General features: G+C 40.9%; 1 protein-coding gene across 2 annotated transcripts; it reads left to right on the top strand.

Moving 5' to 3' along the window:
* The first annotated feature begins 2,126 nt into the window (after window positions 1-2,126).
* ABHD10 (abhydrolase domain containing 10, depalmitoylase) lies at window positions 2,127-11,359 on the top strand. 2 transcript variants are annotated; one of them, XM_089512291.1, is made up of 5 exons: window positions 2,127-2,253; window positions 3,483-3,666; window positions 4,474-4,585; window positions 6,465-6,602; window positions 10,673-11,359. In XM_089512291.1, exons 1-5 carry the CDS (start codon window positions 2,154-2,156, stop codon window positions 11,006-11,008), a joined length of 870 nt encoding a protein of 289 aa, XP_089368417.1. In that variant the 5' UTR covers window positions 2,127-2,153; the 3' UTR covers window positions 11,009-11,359. The 2 variants fall into 2 exon arrangements, with proteins under 2 accessions (XP_089368417.1, XP_089368418.1); XM_089512292.1 differs by lacking the exon at window positions 6,465-6,602.
* The last annotated feature ends 3,592 nt before the right edge of the window (window positions 11,360-14,951 follow it).

Genomic DNA, 14,951 nt, shown 5'->3' with positions numbered 1-14,951 from the left:
CAGCATTCTCCGAAGATGCCAGCCACAGATACTGGCGAAACGTCAGGAATAAACACTTCTAGAACAAGGCCTCATCGCCCGAAAAAGCCACAAAAAACTACAGATCCCAGCTGTGAAAGCCTTTGGCTTCATATAGGTGTCCAGATGTCCTAATAACTGCAAAAGAGGACAAGGCACCACAAAACGTTGGACATTCAAGAAAAATGGAGGAAATTGCAAAAGCTAAAAAACATAAGTATTTATTTATTAATTTATTATGGTATGTATACCCCGCCCTTCAGCCCTAAAGGCTCTCAGAGTGGCTTACACTTATTATTTTAGATGGTTCCCTGCCCTCAGGCTTACAATCTAAAAAGACAGGACACAAAAGGGGACGGGAATGGCGGTGGGGAAGGGGCTGAGCTCCAGTGGTTATTCTCTGCCTCGGAGCCAAGGCAGATGGACTGGAGGGAGGGCTCTGCTTCTTAAGGATAAGTATAAATTTCTGCTTCTTAGTCATGCTCAAAGTGGAGGACATTTTGGAATTCTTCCTGGACAAAAGGTCGAAATAGAGGAAAAGGAGGACGCCTGGTCACCTGCATAGAAGTAGCCATTCATCCACCCACAGAAGTGACACATGAAATAGGAGGGTGACATTATATTGTGTGTTTCCACTTGCAGCACAAGCTTCAGTGGCTTGAAAACGAATACATGAGATGTTTAGCCTTCTCTGTGTCAGAGAGCCAAAACAAACTACAGTTCCCAGGATTCCCTAGCAGTGAACCAGGGCAGTTAAAGCGTTCTCAAACTGGATTATTTCTGCAGTGTGGTTTGGGATGATAAATAAATATTACGTATAATAATAATAATAATATAATTCAAATATATAGCTGTGTTAGTCTGTGGAATCAGTATGCAGAGAGATCTTATAACACCTTTGAGACTATATATACATTATACATCCATTATATATACATATAATAGAGAGCTTGTGGCATTCTCAGTGTATAGGAGTGGACCCAGTATATTTTTCCTTTATATTTTGTTATCTCTAATATTCTATTATTATTATTATTTGTGGTATTTATACCCCAGTGAAAGAAAGAAGCTTTCCTAGACTTCAGTCTACTTCTGCATCTGAGGGAAGAAGTAGACAGAAGTCTAGGAATTAAGAAAGCTCCTGCTGCCAACTTCTTTCCTTCAACCTTTGGTCCTTTAGATATATTTTTGAGACTTCAACTCCCAGAATTCCTGAACAATGAACATAATGACTGGGACTTCTGGGAACTGAAGTCCAAAACAACATCTGGGGCCCAAAGGCGTTGAGAAACAGTGTTTCGATTAGTGTCAAAGATGCTACAAGGAATAATAATAATAATAATAATAATAATACACAAAATAAATAATAATAATAATAATGTTTTATTTATAAACCGCTATTCCGTGTTGATCATAGCGGTATACAGGTAAAAATTGCAATATCAAATACAAAATACAGAATGAAATTGCAATACATAAATAAAACTTCAATAAAAACATTTCAGAATACAGATAATGCAAGCTTTCCACTGACAAAGGTGTGTGGCAATGATGGGGCTGCTAAAACAAGAGTGCAAAAATAATCCTTCTTGAGACTGCTTTAACTGCCCTGGTTCAGTGCTCAGGGAATTCTGGGAATTGCAGTTTATTGTGGCACCAGAGCTCTCTCTGACAGAGAAGGCTAAATTGTCTCACAAAACTACACTTCCCAGAATTCCCCAGCATTGAGCCTGGGCAGTAAAAAAGTGGTCTCAAACTGGGTTATTTCTGCAGTGTGGACCTCAATGTAATACTGTTATGGGGGGCAGTTAAAGTGGACTTGACAATATAATCTCCCTGATCGTTTTTATGGGCAAACGACACAGAGTAAAAAATAAAAATGGCGCCGAAAGACAACCAGAAAGTTTGCACTCGTGTTTGTCTCTCTAAAATTGAAACGATTTGTCTTTTCCCTCTTGGCCACCCTCCGCCATAGAGATACGGCCCTAGAGCGGCGCAGCTTTGGGCGCACGCGCAGAGGCAATTTCCTCTTTCGTTCCCTCTCGGCTGAAAGTTGGCGCATGCGCTCTCTCACTCTGTGCGCGCCTGAAGGAGGGGGGCGTGGCGGCGGCGGCGGCAGTGCTTCTGAGTCTGGCATGGCGCTGCCTGGAGCTGCAAGGCTGCTGTGGCGGGAGAGGCTCCCCTGGAGGCCCGCGGTGGCCCTCAGGACCGGGCTGGGCTTCCCTCAGTTGATGGGTAAGAGGCCTTTCTCTGTCTGTCTGTTGGGGGAGAGACGTATGGAGGGAGATCTTGTAGCACCTTTGAGACTATATATATATATATATATATATATATAGGATATAATTATATAATATATATATAATATAATATTATATATATTATATATATTATGGATATATATATAAAATATAAAGTAGTGCTTGTGCCATCATTCTCCCTTGGTGCACATCTATCTCCACAAAGCATCTGCAATCCATTGAAGCTGAGAAATCCAGGAGTGTCTCTTAGAGTTATGGAAGGGAACAGTCCCATCTTTTCAGCGATTCCATGTTTTCTTCAAGTAAACAAAAAGGGCAAAGAAAGGCCTTGGAAAAAGGGGTCTTTGCAGTGCTGGCTGTCTCCCTTCTTAGAACCCTCCCTCCACAAGTTCCTAGTCTGCAAGGTCTTTTTTTACTCAGCTGTTCTTTGCCTGTGAGATCAGTTCATAGAGAACAGGCAGAAGACTCCATTTCTCCTTTCAGCCTGCCTTTGACATAAGACACAGGTTTTCATAGGGTTTCCATTTTGGTTTATGCCGTTTAACGTGCTTGTGATAACTGAAGAGGCAGACATGCCCACTTTCCACATAGGCTGAGTAAGGGACTCTGGAGGCAGCTGCTGTGTTGTAGGTACTGTAGGCACACACAACGACAGTAGGATCAGCTGGAGAAGAATCCCATTCTTCCTCAGCTCCAGGTTTATTGCATTGTTAACTGTAGCTGTGTGGCTGCAACTGAATAGTGAACATCGTGTTGCTCATGCCCTTCTTCACCACCTTCCTAATATTGGTGCTGCTTAACATTTTGGGCTAGGAAAAGTACCAGGAGGAAAGATGGGCTGGACAGATATAAAGACTTTGTAAAAAGGAGTTTCTTTGCCAGAGGTTTTGTTAACTATGGTCTGATACAGACAGGCCAAAATAAATCTGCTTTGAGTCACTTTGGAGGTATGCTGTTTAAATGATACATGTGTCGTAAGAGTCCAGAAGCCACACCAAAGCCATGCTCCAGTCCTAAGGAGTGGAGTGCGGCTTTGGTGCAGCTTCCGGACTCTTAGGACGCATGCGTCATTGAAACACCATACCTCCAAAGTGACCTGAAGCAGCTTTATTTTGGCCTGTCTGTATAGGGCCTATGTTAGGCCTGTAATGTGTTTCAATAACGTCAGCAATGACAATCTAAATGACTCAAATGTTTTCTGTTTAGGTCGCAGACAAAAATCATCTCCCAGTTTTCTTAACCGGACCGATCTTCCAAAACTAGCCTATCATAAACTAAAAGGCAAGAATCCTGGAGTTGTCTACCTCGCAGGCCTTTTTTCAAACATGAATGGCGAAAAAGCACTTGCGCTGGAAGACTACTGCAAATCGGTTGGCCATGCTTTTGTAAGGTATGTTTTAGGAGAACACAGTAGTGCTTAATGGGATGCATGCATCTCATTCCATTATCTTAAACATTCAGTTCTTGGTATTAGTCAATTATGTTTAATTTTTTATTTAGATATTTATTTGATTTATATTCCACTTCTTTTCCTTATGCAGGACCCAAGTTGACCTAAAGCATTTTTTTTAAAAACAGCTAAAACATTGTTTGCTGTATATACTCGACCATAAGTCGACCTCATGTATAGATCGAGGGCAGGTTTTGGGGCCAAAATTATTAATTTTGCCATGACCCATGGATACGTTGAGGGTAAAACTTGGAGGCTCCTTCAGTGTGTGTATGTACAGCAAGAGACTCTAATTGAGGCTTTTTGCTTCAGCGTTTGTTTCAACTTTGATTTCAGCCTTCATCAGACAGCAGCGGCCAGGAGAGAGACTCTGTTTGTCTAAGAGCAATTAATCACTTAGGACTCTTTCTGTGTTTTCTTTTCCTCTGCTCAAGAGAAAAAGATACTCTCTTCCCACCGCATAGGGAAATCTGAAAAGGTGCTATCACATTACCATACTGACCTGTAAGTAAGTCGACCTGGGATTTTGAGGTCAACGTTTGGGCATAAATTTTTAGACTTATTGAAGGATATATACATTATATAAAAGTTTAAAAAGAATTAAATAACAGTATCATTAATAACAAGATTTTAAAAATATAAAAAAACATTGTCTTGCTGTCGACATTTTTCCAAACAGTTTTTATATGATGGCTTCACTGAGTGGAACTTATACAAAGCCATGTCTTCATTTTCATCTTTCTTTAGGTTTGATTACAGAGGCTGTGGAAGTTCAGATGGCAACATTAAAGAAAGTACATTGGGAAAGTGGCGGAAGGATGTTCTTTCAATACTGGATGAACTCACACAAGGACCACAGGTTGATTGTCTTTGATTTTTAAATGTAGCATTTTCTTCTCTAAAGTTGTACTATACCCCTATTTGTGGATAAAAATTCTGGGATATGTCACTACAGCTAGACTGCTAACTGCTTGAAAGAAGCAAACGTACGCTTGACGTATGAAAGACTTTGGCAGGAAATGAGTTTATCTGGTTAATAAAGGTTAGTGTGTAGTTGTTGATACTCAACATAAAGTTCTGTAAAACTGCCTTTTAAACAGAGCTTCTTTGAGAACAGAATTTAGGGCACAACTGAAAAGTGTAGATCACCCAGATAAAAAAAGTAGTAGCATTAAATACAGTAAGCTATTCAAGAAATCTAAGTTATTGGGGCAATTATACATTAAGTAATAATACACTCAGTGGTACCATTTGAGATGGAAGTTACATAACATTGACTGGTTTGGACTATTGTATCTCAGATTAGTAAGCTGAGGGATGACTGAGTGTCGGGCTGCTACACGAACAAATGGCCTTCATTCTAGGAAGCCTTCAAATAACTATAGTTTCACATGGCATTTGCTCTATGAAACTTTCACATAATTTAGGATATAAGCCATGTAGCTTTATCATATCTCAGCATATTAGACTTATTAAATATTATCTTATGAATGCAGCTGTTGACTGTGCTTACCAGGTTAGCTGGTGTACTTACGTATTTATACTGCAATTGGTTGTCTGTATCCACAGCTTCTCTATTCACGGATTCAGCCATCCATGGCTTGAAAATATTTAAAATAAAAATAAAATTTGAAATAAATTCTAAAAAGCAAACCTTGGTTTTGATGTTTTATACAAGGAACACCATTTACTATGCCATTGTTTATAACAGAACTTGAGCATCCGTGAATTTTGGTATCCATAGGGGGTCTTGGAACCAAACCCCAGCAGATACCAAGGGTCCGTTGTACAGTGCACTCAGGTACTCCCTCACAGAATTCAGGAAATGTTACACCTATTTTGAAGTATACAGTTCTTAAGTCAAATGTGAGCAATTGTGAGAGGCTTGGAAGGCCACAGTCCTCCACAACATCCCCTGCAAAAAGAAATCAAATGTTTGTGTCCACATACTTTCAAACACCCTTCACGATTGATGGGGCAGCATTTTGTCATCTTCCCCTACCCTGGCCACTTCAGGTCTAGGAAGAGACTTTCGAACAACAGGTAAAGAACAGGTAAAGAACAACAGAGAAGCGTTCCCAGGCATTGCATAATTGTCGCTCACTATTTGATGTTCTTGTGGTCCCTGTTTATTGAACCCTTTCCTGTATTGCTATGTACTGTATATGTATTATCCTACTTGTGAGTATGTATTTTCCCTGGAAAATGATTAACCATCCATTATGAAGCCTCCCCCTCCCTCCAGTCCATCTGCCTTGGTCCAGGCCTTGGAGGTAGAGAGGAACTGCTGGACCTCTTACCCTTTCCCTGCACCACTCCCTCCTCCTTCTGTATCATGTCTTTTTAGACTGTAAGCCCGAGGGCAGGGAATCGTCTAACTAAAAGATTGTATGTACAGCGCTGTGTAAATTTACAGCGCTTCATAAATAAAGGTTAATAATAATAATAATAATAATAAGGTAATGATCAGATGCCAGTTCCTGTTGTTGAAAGGGTCTCTTCTGGGCCTAAAAGTCACTTGCTGTTTTTAAAACAGGCCTTAAAGGCCATTGTGGGCCAATATGGGGCCAGGGCCTCCTCAGCAATGTGAAACTTCAAAGGTGTTTGTGTTAAAAAAAAATTAGTGGAAAAATGTGATTTTTTTTTTTAAACTCCTGTAGAGCCACTTTTGCTTAAACAGAAAATGTTTTGGGTGTATTTATGTAACATAAAAGCACTAATACTAGTTTCATGTTAAGATTTTAGTTGGTGCCAGTCTGGGTGGATGGCTGATGCTTCATGCTGCTATTGCCCGTCCAGAAAAGGTGGCAGCATTAGTTGGAATAGCTGTAGCTGCAGACCATTTTGTAGCCACTTTTCAACAGCTTCCTGTAGAGGTAAGAAGGGATGCTGGCTTTCCTGATTAAAAGCACACACTGTGATGTTTTTGTAGTGTGGAACTCCATGTTACAGAGAACTGTTGCTAACAGACTAAATAGCCCATGTCATCTAGACAAATGAGCAGTATGAAGAACCTTGTTTACTCTTGACATTTCTCAAGAATGGAAGTGGGCAGTTAAGGTGATCACTGTGCACTCTACACTGAATACCATTGAAATTTAGTAGCAGAAGTGACCAAAATGAACAATAAAGGTCATACTGTGAAGTCGAAGGTCATACCGCTTATTTTGAAAGAGACTTGAGCTTCCTGGAGGCTTTCAGGAATATGACTCTACTTTTTTTCCAGTGGTTTTGAGTGGGGTCCTGGGTTTGGAAAAACAGATGAGGGAGACATACAATGCCCATCAAAGCTCCAGACACTTGCAGAAGAAGAATCACTTTGCATTATTAAAGGTATCTTTTGTAAATTTTGAAAGTACTTTCTGTGTTAGTTTAGATAACTACAGTGCACCCGCTTCATATGCAGGCATGCTCTACACGGCTTTCATCATATGCTGAAAGCTGCATGGAGAGGAAGGAGTGGCGCATCCCATAGGGATGAATGAGGCGTGTGCGCCACTTCACCACCACTTGCCCGAGCCTCATTCATTTAAATGGGGCTTGAGCATACGGGGAGTCCGGAACGGATCCCCCATGTACACAAAGGGCATACTGTAGTTAGGAAGTTGTCATTCAGATAGAACTATATATTGGAGAATGACATTTAGAATGTTGGGGCACTTTCTTTGAGCCTCTTGCAGTAAAAGTATAGGATTTCTGCAGGATTCCATCTCCATATTGTTTGGTTGGATTGGATTTCTCTTGTGATCTCTTTCACTATGATTCTATGTCCCTTATCACACAAGGGACTTACCACACGGTAATTGTAGCCCAAATGTTGCCCAAACGCTCCAGAAGCGTGGAGGTGGGAACATTCGTCGTACTTCTGAAACGTCACTGAAGCGCTCTCGTTCTTCCGTTGACCAATAGTTCACGGAGAAGCCATTTTTGTTATAAAGGAGGGCCCTCTCTCTCCAGAGAGAGAGGCCTGGGGCCGCATGGGCCGAGAAGGAGCCCGCGGAAGCGGCCTCTGCGGGCTCCCCCAGGGCCCTTGCGGCCCCAGGCCTCTCTCTCCAGAGGGAGGCCTGGGGCCGCATGGGCCAAGAAGGAGCCCGCGGAAGCGGCCTGCCGCCTCCGCAGGCTTCCCCAGGGCCCTTGCGGCCCCAGACCTCTCTCTCTGCATTAGGGATATGCCATCCCTAAGTGGCGGTGGCCTTGGCGGCGGCGGCGACAGGACCGGGCTGGGGCCGGTCCTGCCACCAGGCCGGATCCAGCCCACGGGCGGGGGGTTGCCGACCCCTGATCTAAAGACATGACACAAAAGGAGAAGGGAATGTGCTGAGACTGCTTATACCAGCTATGATCCAGATTTCGGTTATATATGCTCATACATATGACCACTATTGCTAAGTAGAGATGAATTGAACATATTTAATCAGTGCTTCAAGAGCATATTTGGCTATAATTTTCTCGGCCATATAAATGCTATTCCTCAACATCTGCCTGCATGATATCTTTCCATCTATGTCTCACAGTCGTACAGTTTACTTTTTTTAATTTTTACATAATCCATGACTTGGTAATGGATCTTACATTTGTTATGTCTGAGGCTGATATCAGCAGGAGACTTCATTCTCTGTACTGATTGGACAAGTCTGCCTAGTGCATTCATGGCAGCTGCAAAATGGGAACAGGAGACTTAGCCTGTGGTTCAGTTCCTTAGCAGCTACCCTAAAGCAGTTTAGACTATTTATTTATTATAAGTGCACAATGGTGAGATGTGGGTCTTACCATTTGGACAACATTTGGACAGTCTTATTTTAAACAGAACTTAGGTTTTCCAGCGATGGAGAGAAGGCATCCTTGATGTATGGGTTAGACCCTGTGGCTCGCTCTAGGTCAGGCAGGAAGTAGACAAAACTTTAGAGGCGTGTCCACAGGATAGGACTAACCCCCAAAGCAAGTTTCAGTTTCGTTTCTGCCTCTGCTCTGGTCAGACGCTTTCAGATCAGCTCTGCTGCTTTTCCTCCTCTCTTTCTTTCAACAACATAAACAATCAACTGTCACGCTTCTTCTCTCGGTTCCTAACTCAAGGAGCGGAACAAATGGACGCTCTACATGCCCCATGGCCAGACGGGATTCTATATGCCTTCCCTCCAACGTCCATGATCAACAAGTGCCTAAAAAAGGCAAGAAAAGAAAGAGCGACAATAATTCTAATAGCCCCATACTGGCCAAGAAGACCATGGTTCTCAGAGATCCTGACAATGGCTCAAGAGTCTCTCAAGCTCCCGCTTCGCCCAGACCTTCTATCCCAGGGTCAGTTTCACCATCCAGATCCAGCCTGGCTCAACCTTCACGCTTGGAGGTTGAACGCCGAAATATGATAAAAGAAGGGCTCACGTCTAGGGTGATAGACACCATCATCAATGCTAGACGACCTTCCACCAGACGAATATACGAATATTCTTTCAGATCATTTGCCCGTTGGTGTAAGCTAAACAAACTTAACCCACTCAAGGCATCTGTGAGCTCTCTACTTTCTTACCTCCAAGAAGGACTTGATAAAGGTCTTAAGCCCAACACTCTCAAAAGACAGGTCTCTGCCATCACGTCTGCTTTTCCTCAAAAACACGCTAACAAACTGTCCAACAACTACTATGTCAGAAGGTTTCTTCGAGCAGCCACTCTCATCCGACCTCCCACAGTACACAGATACCCTAACTGGGACCTACACAAGGTACTTTCGGCTCTTACCAAAGCTCCGTTTGAACCACTAAAAGACATAGACTTAAAATTCTTTACCTGGAAGGTTCTATTCCTCACAGCCATCACCTCGGCCAAGAGAGTCTCAGAACTTGGCGCCCTGTCCATACGCAAAGAGCTCTGCGTGTTCAGAGAAGACTCTGTGTTGCTAAGACTAGATCCAACGTTTATAACCAAGATAAACTCTACATTCCACAGGTCCCAAGATATCATCCTACCTTCTTTTTGCCCTCAACCCAAAAAAGACTTGGAAAAGACCTGGCATACACTGGATGTTCGGAGGGCTCTCCGCACTTATATTAATAGAACTAAAAGGTTCCGTTTGACTGACAGCCTTTTTATCTCGTTCCACAAAAATTCCATGGGAAAAAAGGTGTCCGTTTCTACACTTTCTCGATGGATCAGGTCCTGCATATCCATGTGTTATACAGATTCTACAAAGCCTCTTCCTGGAACTGTTTTCGCTCATTCTACACGTAGTGCTTCAACCTCGCAAGCACTCTCCACTAATGCCTCTCTAGAAGAGATCTGCAGGGCAGCTACATGGTCCTCGACATCTACCTTTGTCCGACATTACCGCCTGGACTCCTTCCAGTCATCTGAGGCGGCTTTTGGAAGAAGGGTACTACAGGCTGTAGTACCTCATTAACTCAATCTTCTTCTACCCACCCTTATTTTTGGGGAGCTATGCCATATCCCATACATCAAGGATGCCTTCTCTCCATCGCTGGAAAAATAAACATTGGCTTACCTGGTGAGATGTTTGTTTTAAGCGATGGAGACGAAGGCATCCTCCCCTCCCTCTGATTGGTCTTGATCTCCTGGCACCCAGTTTTTGAGGTCAACCATTAGTGTTTTTTCTCGTCACATTGGACGTTTACAGTTTTTTGGTTACTGGGTCTTTTTCAGATGCCCTAAAATTTGGTTCTTAGTTGTTTGAGAGTTCTTAGAAACTTTCCTTCTCTAGGCTGTTACATTAACTGAAACTTGCTTTGGGGGTTAGTCCTATCCTGTGGACACGCCTCTAAAGTTTTGTCTACTTCCTGCCTGACCTAGAGCGAGCCACAGGGTCTAACCCATACATCAAGGATGCCTTCGTCTCCATCGCTTAAAACAAACATCTCACCAGGTAAGCCAATGTTTATTTTCAAGTCCTATCCAGTAATCAGTTTTACAGTCTGTCATTCATTTATCTTCCTAGGTAAAAAAAGAAATAGAAGAAAAGGGTGAATGGAGGCTGCCAACCAAGCACAATGAAGAAGGAGTTTATTCTGTACCATATGAACTCATTCAGGAAGCAGAAAATCACTGTGTTTTGACTAGTCCCCTTCCCATAAAGTGTCCTGTGCGTCTTATTCATGGCTTGAAGGATGAAGATGTCCCATGGCAGATCTCCATGAAAGTTGCTGAACGTGTTGTTGGTGCAGACGTGGATGTTATTCTTCGCAAAGGTGGTGGTCATCGAATGAAGGAAAAGGAGGATATCAAACTTATTGTATACACCGTGGAAGATTTGATTGAGCAGCTGAGCACCTAGCGACAGGAACATAGGGTTATCATGTCTCAGTCAGGAAAAAATTGGTTCAGAGCATGACTCTTCCACTAGAGAGACCTGGAGCTTTACAATTATTTTCTTACCTTTCTAAATTTGTTTGTAGATACAGCTATCTTCTTAATGCTGCATTTGCACAAAAGATAAACTGTGAAGACAAGCTGCTGTTTAATCCTTTTCTGCCCAAAAGAAATCACCATTGACCCTTATGCAATGTGCATTTTACATTTTCATACCCAGGTATATTTGTGCCAATAATTATTTCCTTTTATCTTGTAGTACAGTGTGACTTTTCCATTCTTTTTTACACCTTAAATAAATATGCATTATAATGTTTTTCTGCTTCAGTTGTGAAGTGCAACTTATCATTCCAAGCTCCCTGGAAGTATGTCTGAAAAACGTATGCATCACTTTCAGCACAAATTAATATTGTGTGGGGTGTGGTTTTTGTTTGTTTGTTTTTTAGTATTGCTCCATTTTGAGTTATTTCTGCACCTTTCAGACCAGGCTTACTTTTCAATGTAGTATTTCACCAAGGTAAAAACAACAATTTCATGACTTAATCTACTTCTCTGCATCAAACAAGAAATATTTATAGTTGGAAATTGACTTATCTTAAAACTTAAACAGTCTTGACTGTCGAGATATATTAAACAGAATGAGTCTTGGTTTCAAATGTGTTTAAGAGGTGTTAAATCCATTGCAGTAAATATATAGGGAGAAGGAACTCTTATAGGTACCAGTGGGGAGGATTAAAGCCATCACTGTCTGTGCTTGTTGCCCCAATAGTACTGGATAATACCTGATACTGCAAGCAATACATTTGCAAAGATGAATATGACATGGCCATGTGCATATAGACCCTTGGACTCAAACTACATGACACTTTAAACGTATGCTATTGAACATAGCTTTTTATTTACTCCAGAAGGAGTGTGTAGGACTCTGATCCAAATTAAGAACAGTATTCTTAGGGAAGGTTCAAGTCTACTCTCTCATGTCATTCCCTTCTAAATATTTGGGGTTCAAGTAAATGGCTTAAAAAAAGAAATATATCCTGTGATATCAATTGAATTTTTCTTTTTAGCTCTCTTCCAGTAGGTGAGGTGACAAAACTTTAGATTAAAAACTAACAAATGTAAGGTGGAGAGATTTAAGCTTTTCTACCCATGTGCTGGTCCTGATCATGATCATGATGCTGTGTGCTTACTTTAGAGTAAATGAAAGAATTTTGTAGTATGCACTTTGATTTGGAGTTACATGGAAATAGTGCTAAGTCATTAGTGTGTTTTACACGGAAGCCGGTCAGGCATTTCTGTTACAGATTGCTGCTTTCTTTTTGGTAAACTGTCATTGGTGGTTTGCTGGAGAAGGTCATATTTCTAAAATGGACTAAACCTGATCAGTTTAACCAGCTTGTGAGTGTAAATACTTTATTAGTTATTTGTTAAGACTTTCAGCCTTTCTAAAGAACAGGCAAGGATGAGAATGCTGGTAAAAATCAGTTTGTTGTAAGTAATTCTAGTTGAAATGGCAACATGTTTAGTAAGAAATACTGCTCTGTAAATAATCTTACATAGGCAGTGTCACCATGCTTATCTAAGGCAGATACTTCTCTCATCTTTTATGACATTTACCACTACAGAATGTACCTTTCCTTGAGCAAGGGAGAAGCAGATCTCATGACATTATAGTTCAGTCTTAACCAACAACAAAAAGTTGCTAACACGATGTGGACACTTAGAGGTACATTTCTAAAATGAAATTATTTATAGTTCAGACCACATAATCAGATTCACCTCATCTGCAAAGAAGCAGGTATTTGACAAGATCTTCCTAGTGCTAGCTGTTGCAAGTAGAGTTGCCCGAGAAGATGGCTGTTCTTTAAGTGATACGTTCTCTTTGCACATCAAACATTGTCTTACTGGATTCTGACCAGTGTATGAATTATAAACCTAAATAGCTCTTCCATTTGCATTAGGTGTTCTAAATTACATGCCATGCTATTCAGATTTTGAGTTTGACTTGTATTAATGATGAACCATAACTGATGTTGTCAAACTTAGTCTCTGGAAAATCTTGTGGTAGGTGCTAATCCCACCGGGACTTTTCTCCACAATTGGATTCTGATGAAGTGCCTTTTGGATTTTCAGCACTTTGTATATTGTTTCTCTAGAGCAAGGTCTGCCTTTAATTGTTAGGTATGAAAAGTGATTTAGTATGTTTGATGCTGCGTGTCTACACAAGCCTGGATGACCTGAACATGTCTGTGCAAGAACAACATAAGCATGAGTTTGTGTTACATCTGTCACAGCATGACATGGAGGTATCAATGTGAAAGCAGTGAGGCTGGTTTATAGGTGAGGAGTTGGAAGTCATATTGCAAAACAAAAATGGTACTCATAGAGGGCACTGTGTTAATGGGAAAATATGTACTTCTTCCACTATTTGGCTACAGACTGCTCAAACCTCGTCTCCTATTCTGTAAAAAGAGAAAGCTCATCAGAGCTTTATCTTCCATTATGAATTATGCACTTTTGTAGAAGTACGTTCTGTCAAATATGGGTAGCTTGTTGCATGTTGATACCAAAAGGATAATTAGTCTTAATTATGTTTCAGTGTTAGCTTGCAGCTCTTATTCTCTCCTCCCATTTGTATGTTTTCTTCACCTGTTTGTATTTTGTGTGGAAAATAAGAACGCAGGATACTGTAGTATATAAAAAGTGTACTGTAGTACATAGAAAGTCTATAAGATATGCAAGTGTTTCAAATGTACTGAAAATGTCTTAAGAGTTTGAAATGAATCTACTGGATGTGTTTTGAAAGGAATAAAACAACTATGCACAAAATTATGACGTAGCATGAACTGTAATGATGAAAAATAGCTCTTCCTATTTCCCTGTTACTGTAATATAATATAATAATATAAATAAATAAATGCAGTTGCTCAGTAGCTTTAACAATAAAGAGATGTTCTGAAATATAATCTAATTTCACTACATTTACTGTAGTACTCTCCAAATGGAAAGCTAGTCTGGAATATGAAAATAGTAACATTTCCACTTAAAGCAGATAAATGCCAACACAAGAGTGATTATTTTTATTTTTTGGGTCAAGTGCTTGAAGTTTTCTGAGGGCTATACATAAATTACCAACACCAAACACAATTCCCATATGATTGCCTGTAGTCTAAAGGGCATGCTAAAGAATGGGATAGTGCAGAGAAAAGAAAAAAAGCAGACATAGCAACATAAATGTTTAATGATAAATGCAAGGGCCAGATGGCTTTTTATTCCTGCCAAGCCTTTGGGAATGGGTTGAGCTGTTGTGTCCCCCTTGAAGTCAGCCCAGTGGAGTAACTCCCAATAAAAACAGTACTTTGCTCCTTAATTATAAATATACTAAAATTCAAAATTTATTTGAATTCAAGATGGGAATGTAAGCAGCTTTTCTGGTGGGCAGTTTTATGTAGTAGCTTTTAGAAAACAAACATATGACTTACCATTGTCACTGGTTTTTAATCTAGAAGGTGAGATATAACCAAGGTTAGAGTATTCCATGGGGTTGCCATAAGTCGACAGGTGACTTAAAAGCATGTTCGCACATGCACACACACATACCATTTTCAATCTCACCTGTGAATTTGCTTGCCCTTTATGGGAATTTCTATCTCACAGCTTAATCTTTTTATCAGTGTGTGCGTGTGTGCACATTCAAGTCACCTATAAACTTGGGGCAGCCCCATGAATTTCAAAAGGTTTTCATAGGCAAGGAATACTCAGGTGGTTTTGTCAGTTTCTTCCTCTCAGACTAAGTCTACAGCAACTGGTGGGTTGGTGGTCTCCCATCCAAGTACTAACCTGGGCTGACCCTCATGCTTTTAGGGTATTTACACCCCCCACCCCCCCCCCCCCAATTTACCACTGAG

The sequence above is a fragment of the Sceloporus occidentalis genome, unplaced genomic scaffold, assembly GCF_023333645.1.
Source record: "Sceloporus occidentalis isolate IW3139 unplaced genomic scaffold, rSceOcc1.0.p SCAF_2, whole genome shotgun sequence".
Classification (NCBI taxonomy): domain Eukaryota; kingdom Metazoa; phylum Chordata; class Lepidosauria; order Squamata; family Phrynosomatidae; genus Sceloporus; species Sceloporus occidentalis.
This window is presented reverse-complemented; position numbering and strand designations above follow the sequence as displayed.

Excerpts from the sequence above, each read along its gene's own strand:
- ABHD10 (XM_089512291.1), top strand. The coding sequence starts at position 2,154 with ATGGCGCTGCCTGGAGCTGCAAGGCTGCTGTGGCGGGAGAGGCTCCCC. Across the intron at positions 3,667-4,473 it reads GTTGGCCATGCTTTTGTAAG|GTTTGATTACAGAGGCTGTG; the intron begins GTATGTTTTAGG and ends ATCTTTCTTTAG. Across the intron at positions 6,603-10,672 it reads TTCAACAGCTTCCTGTAGAG|GTAAAAAAAGAAATAGAAGA; the intron begins GTAAGAAGGGAT and ends TTATCTTCCTAG.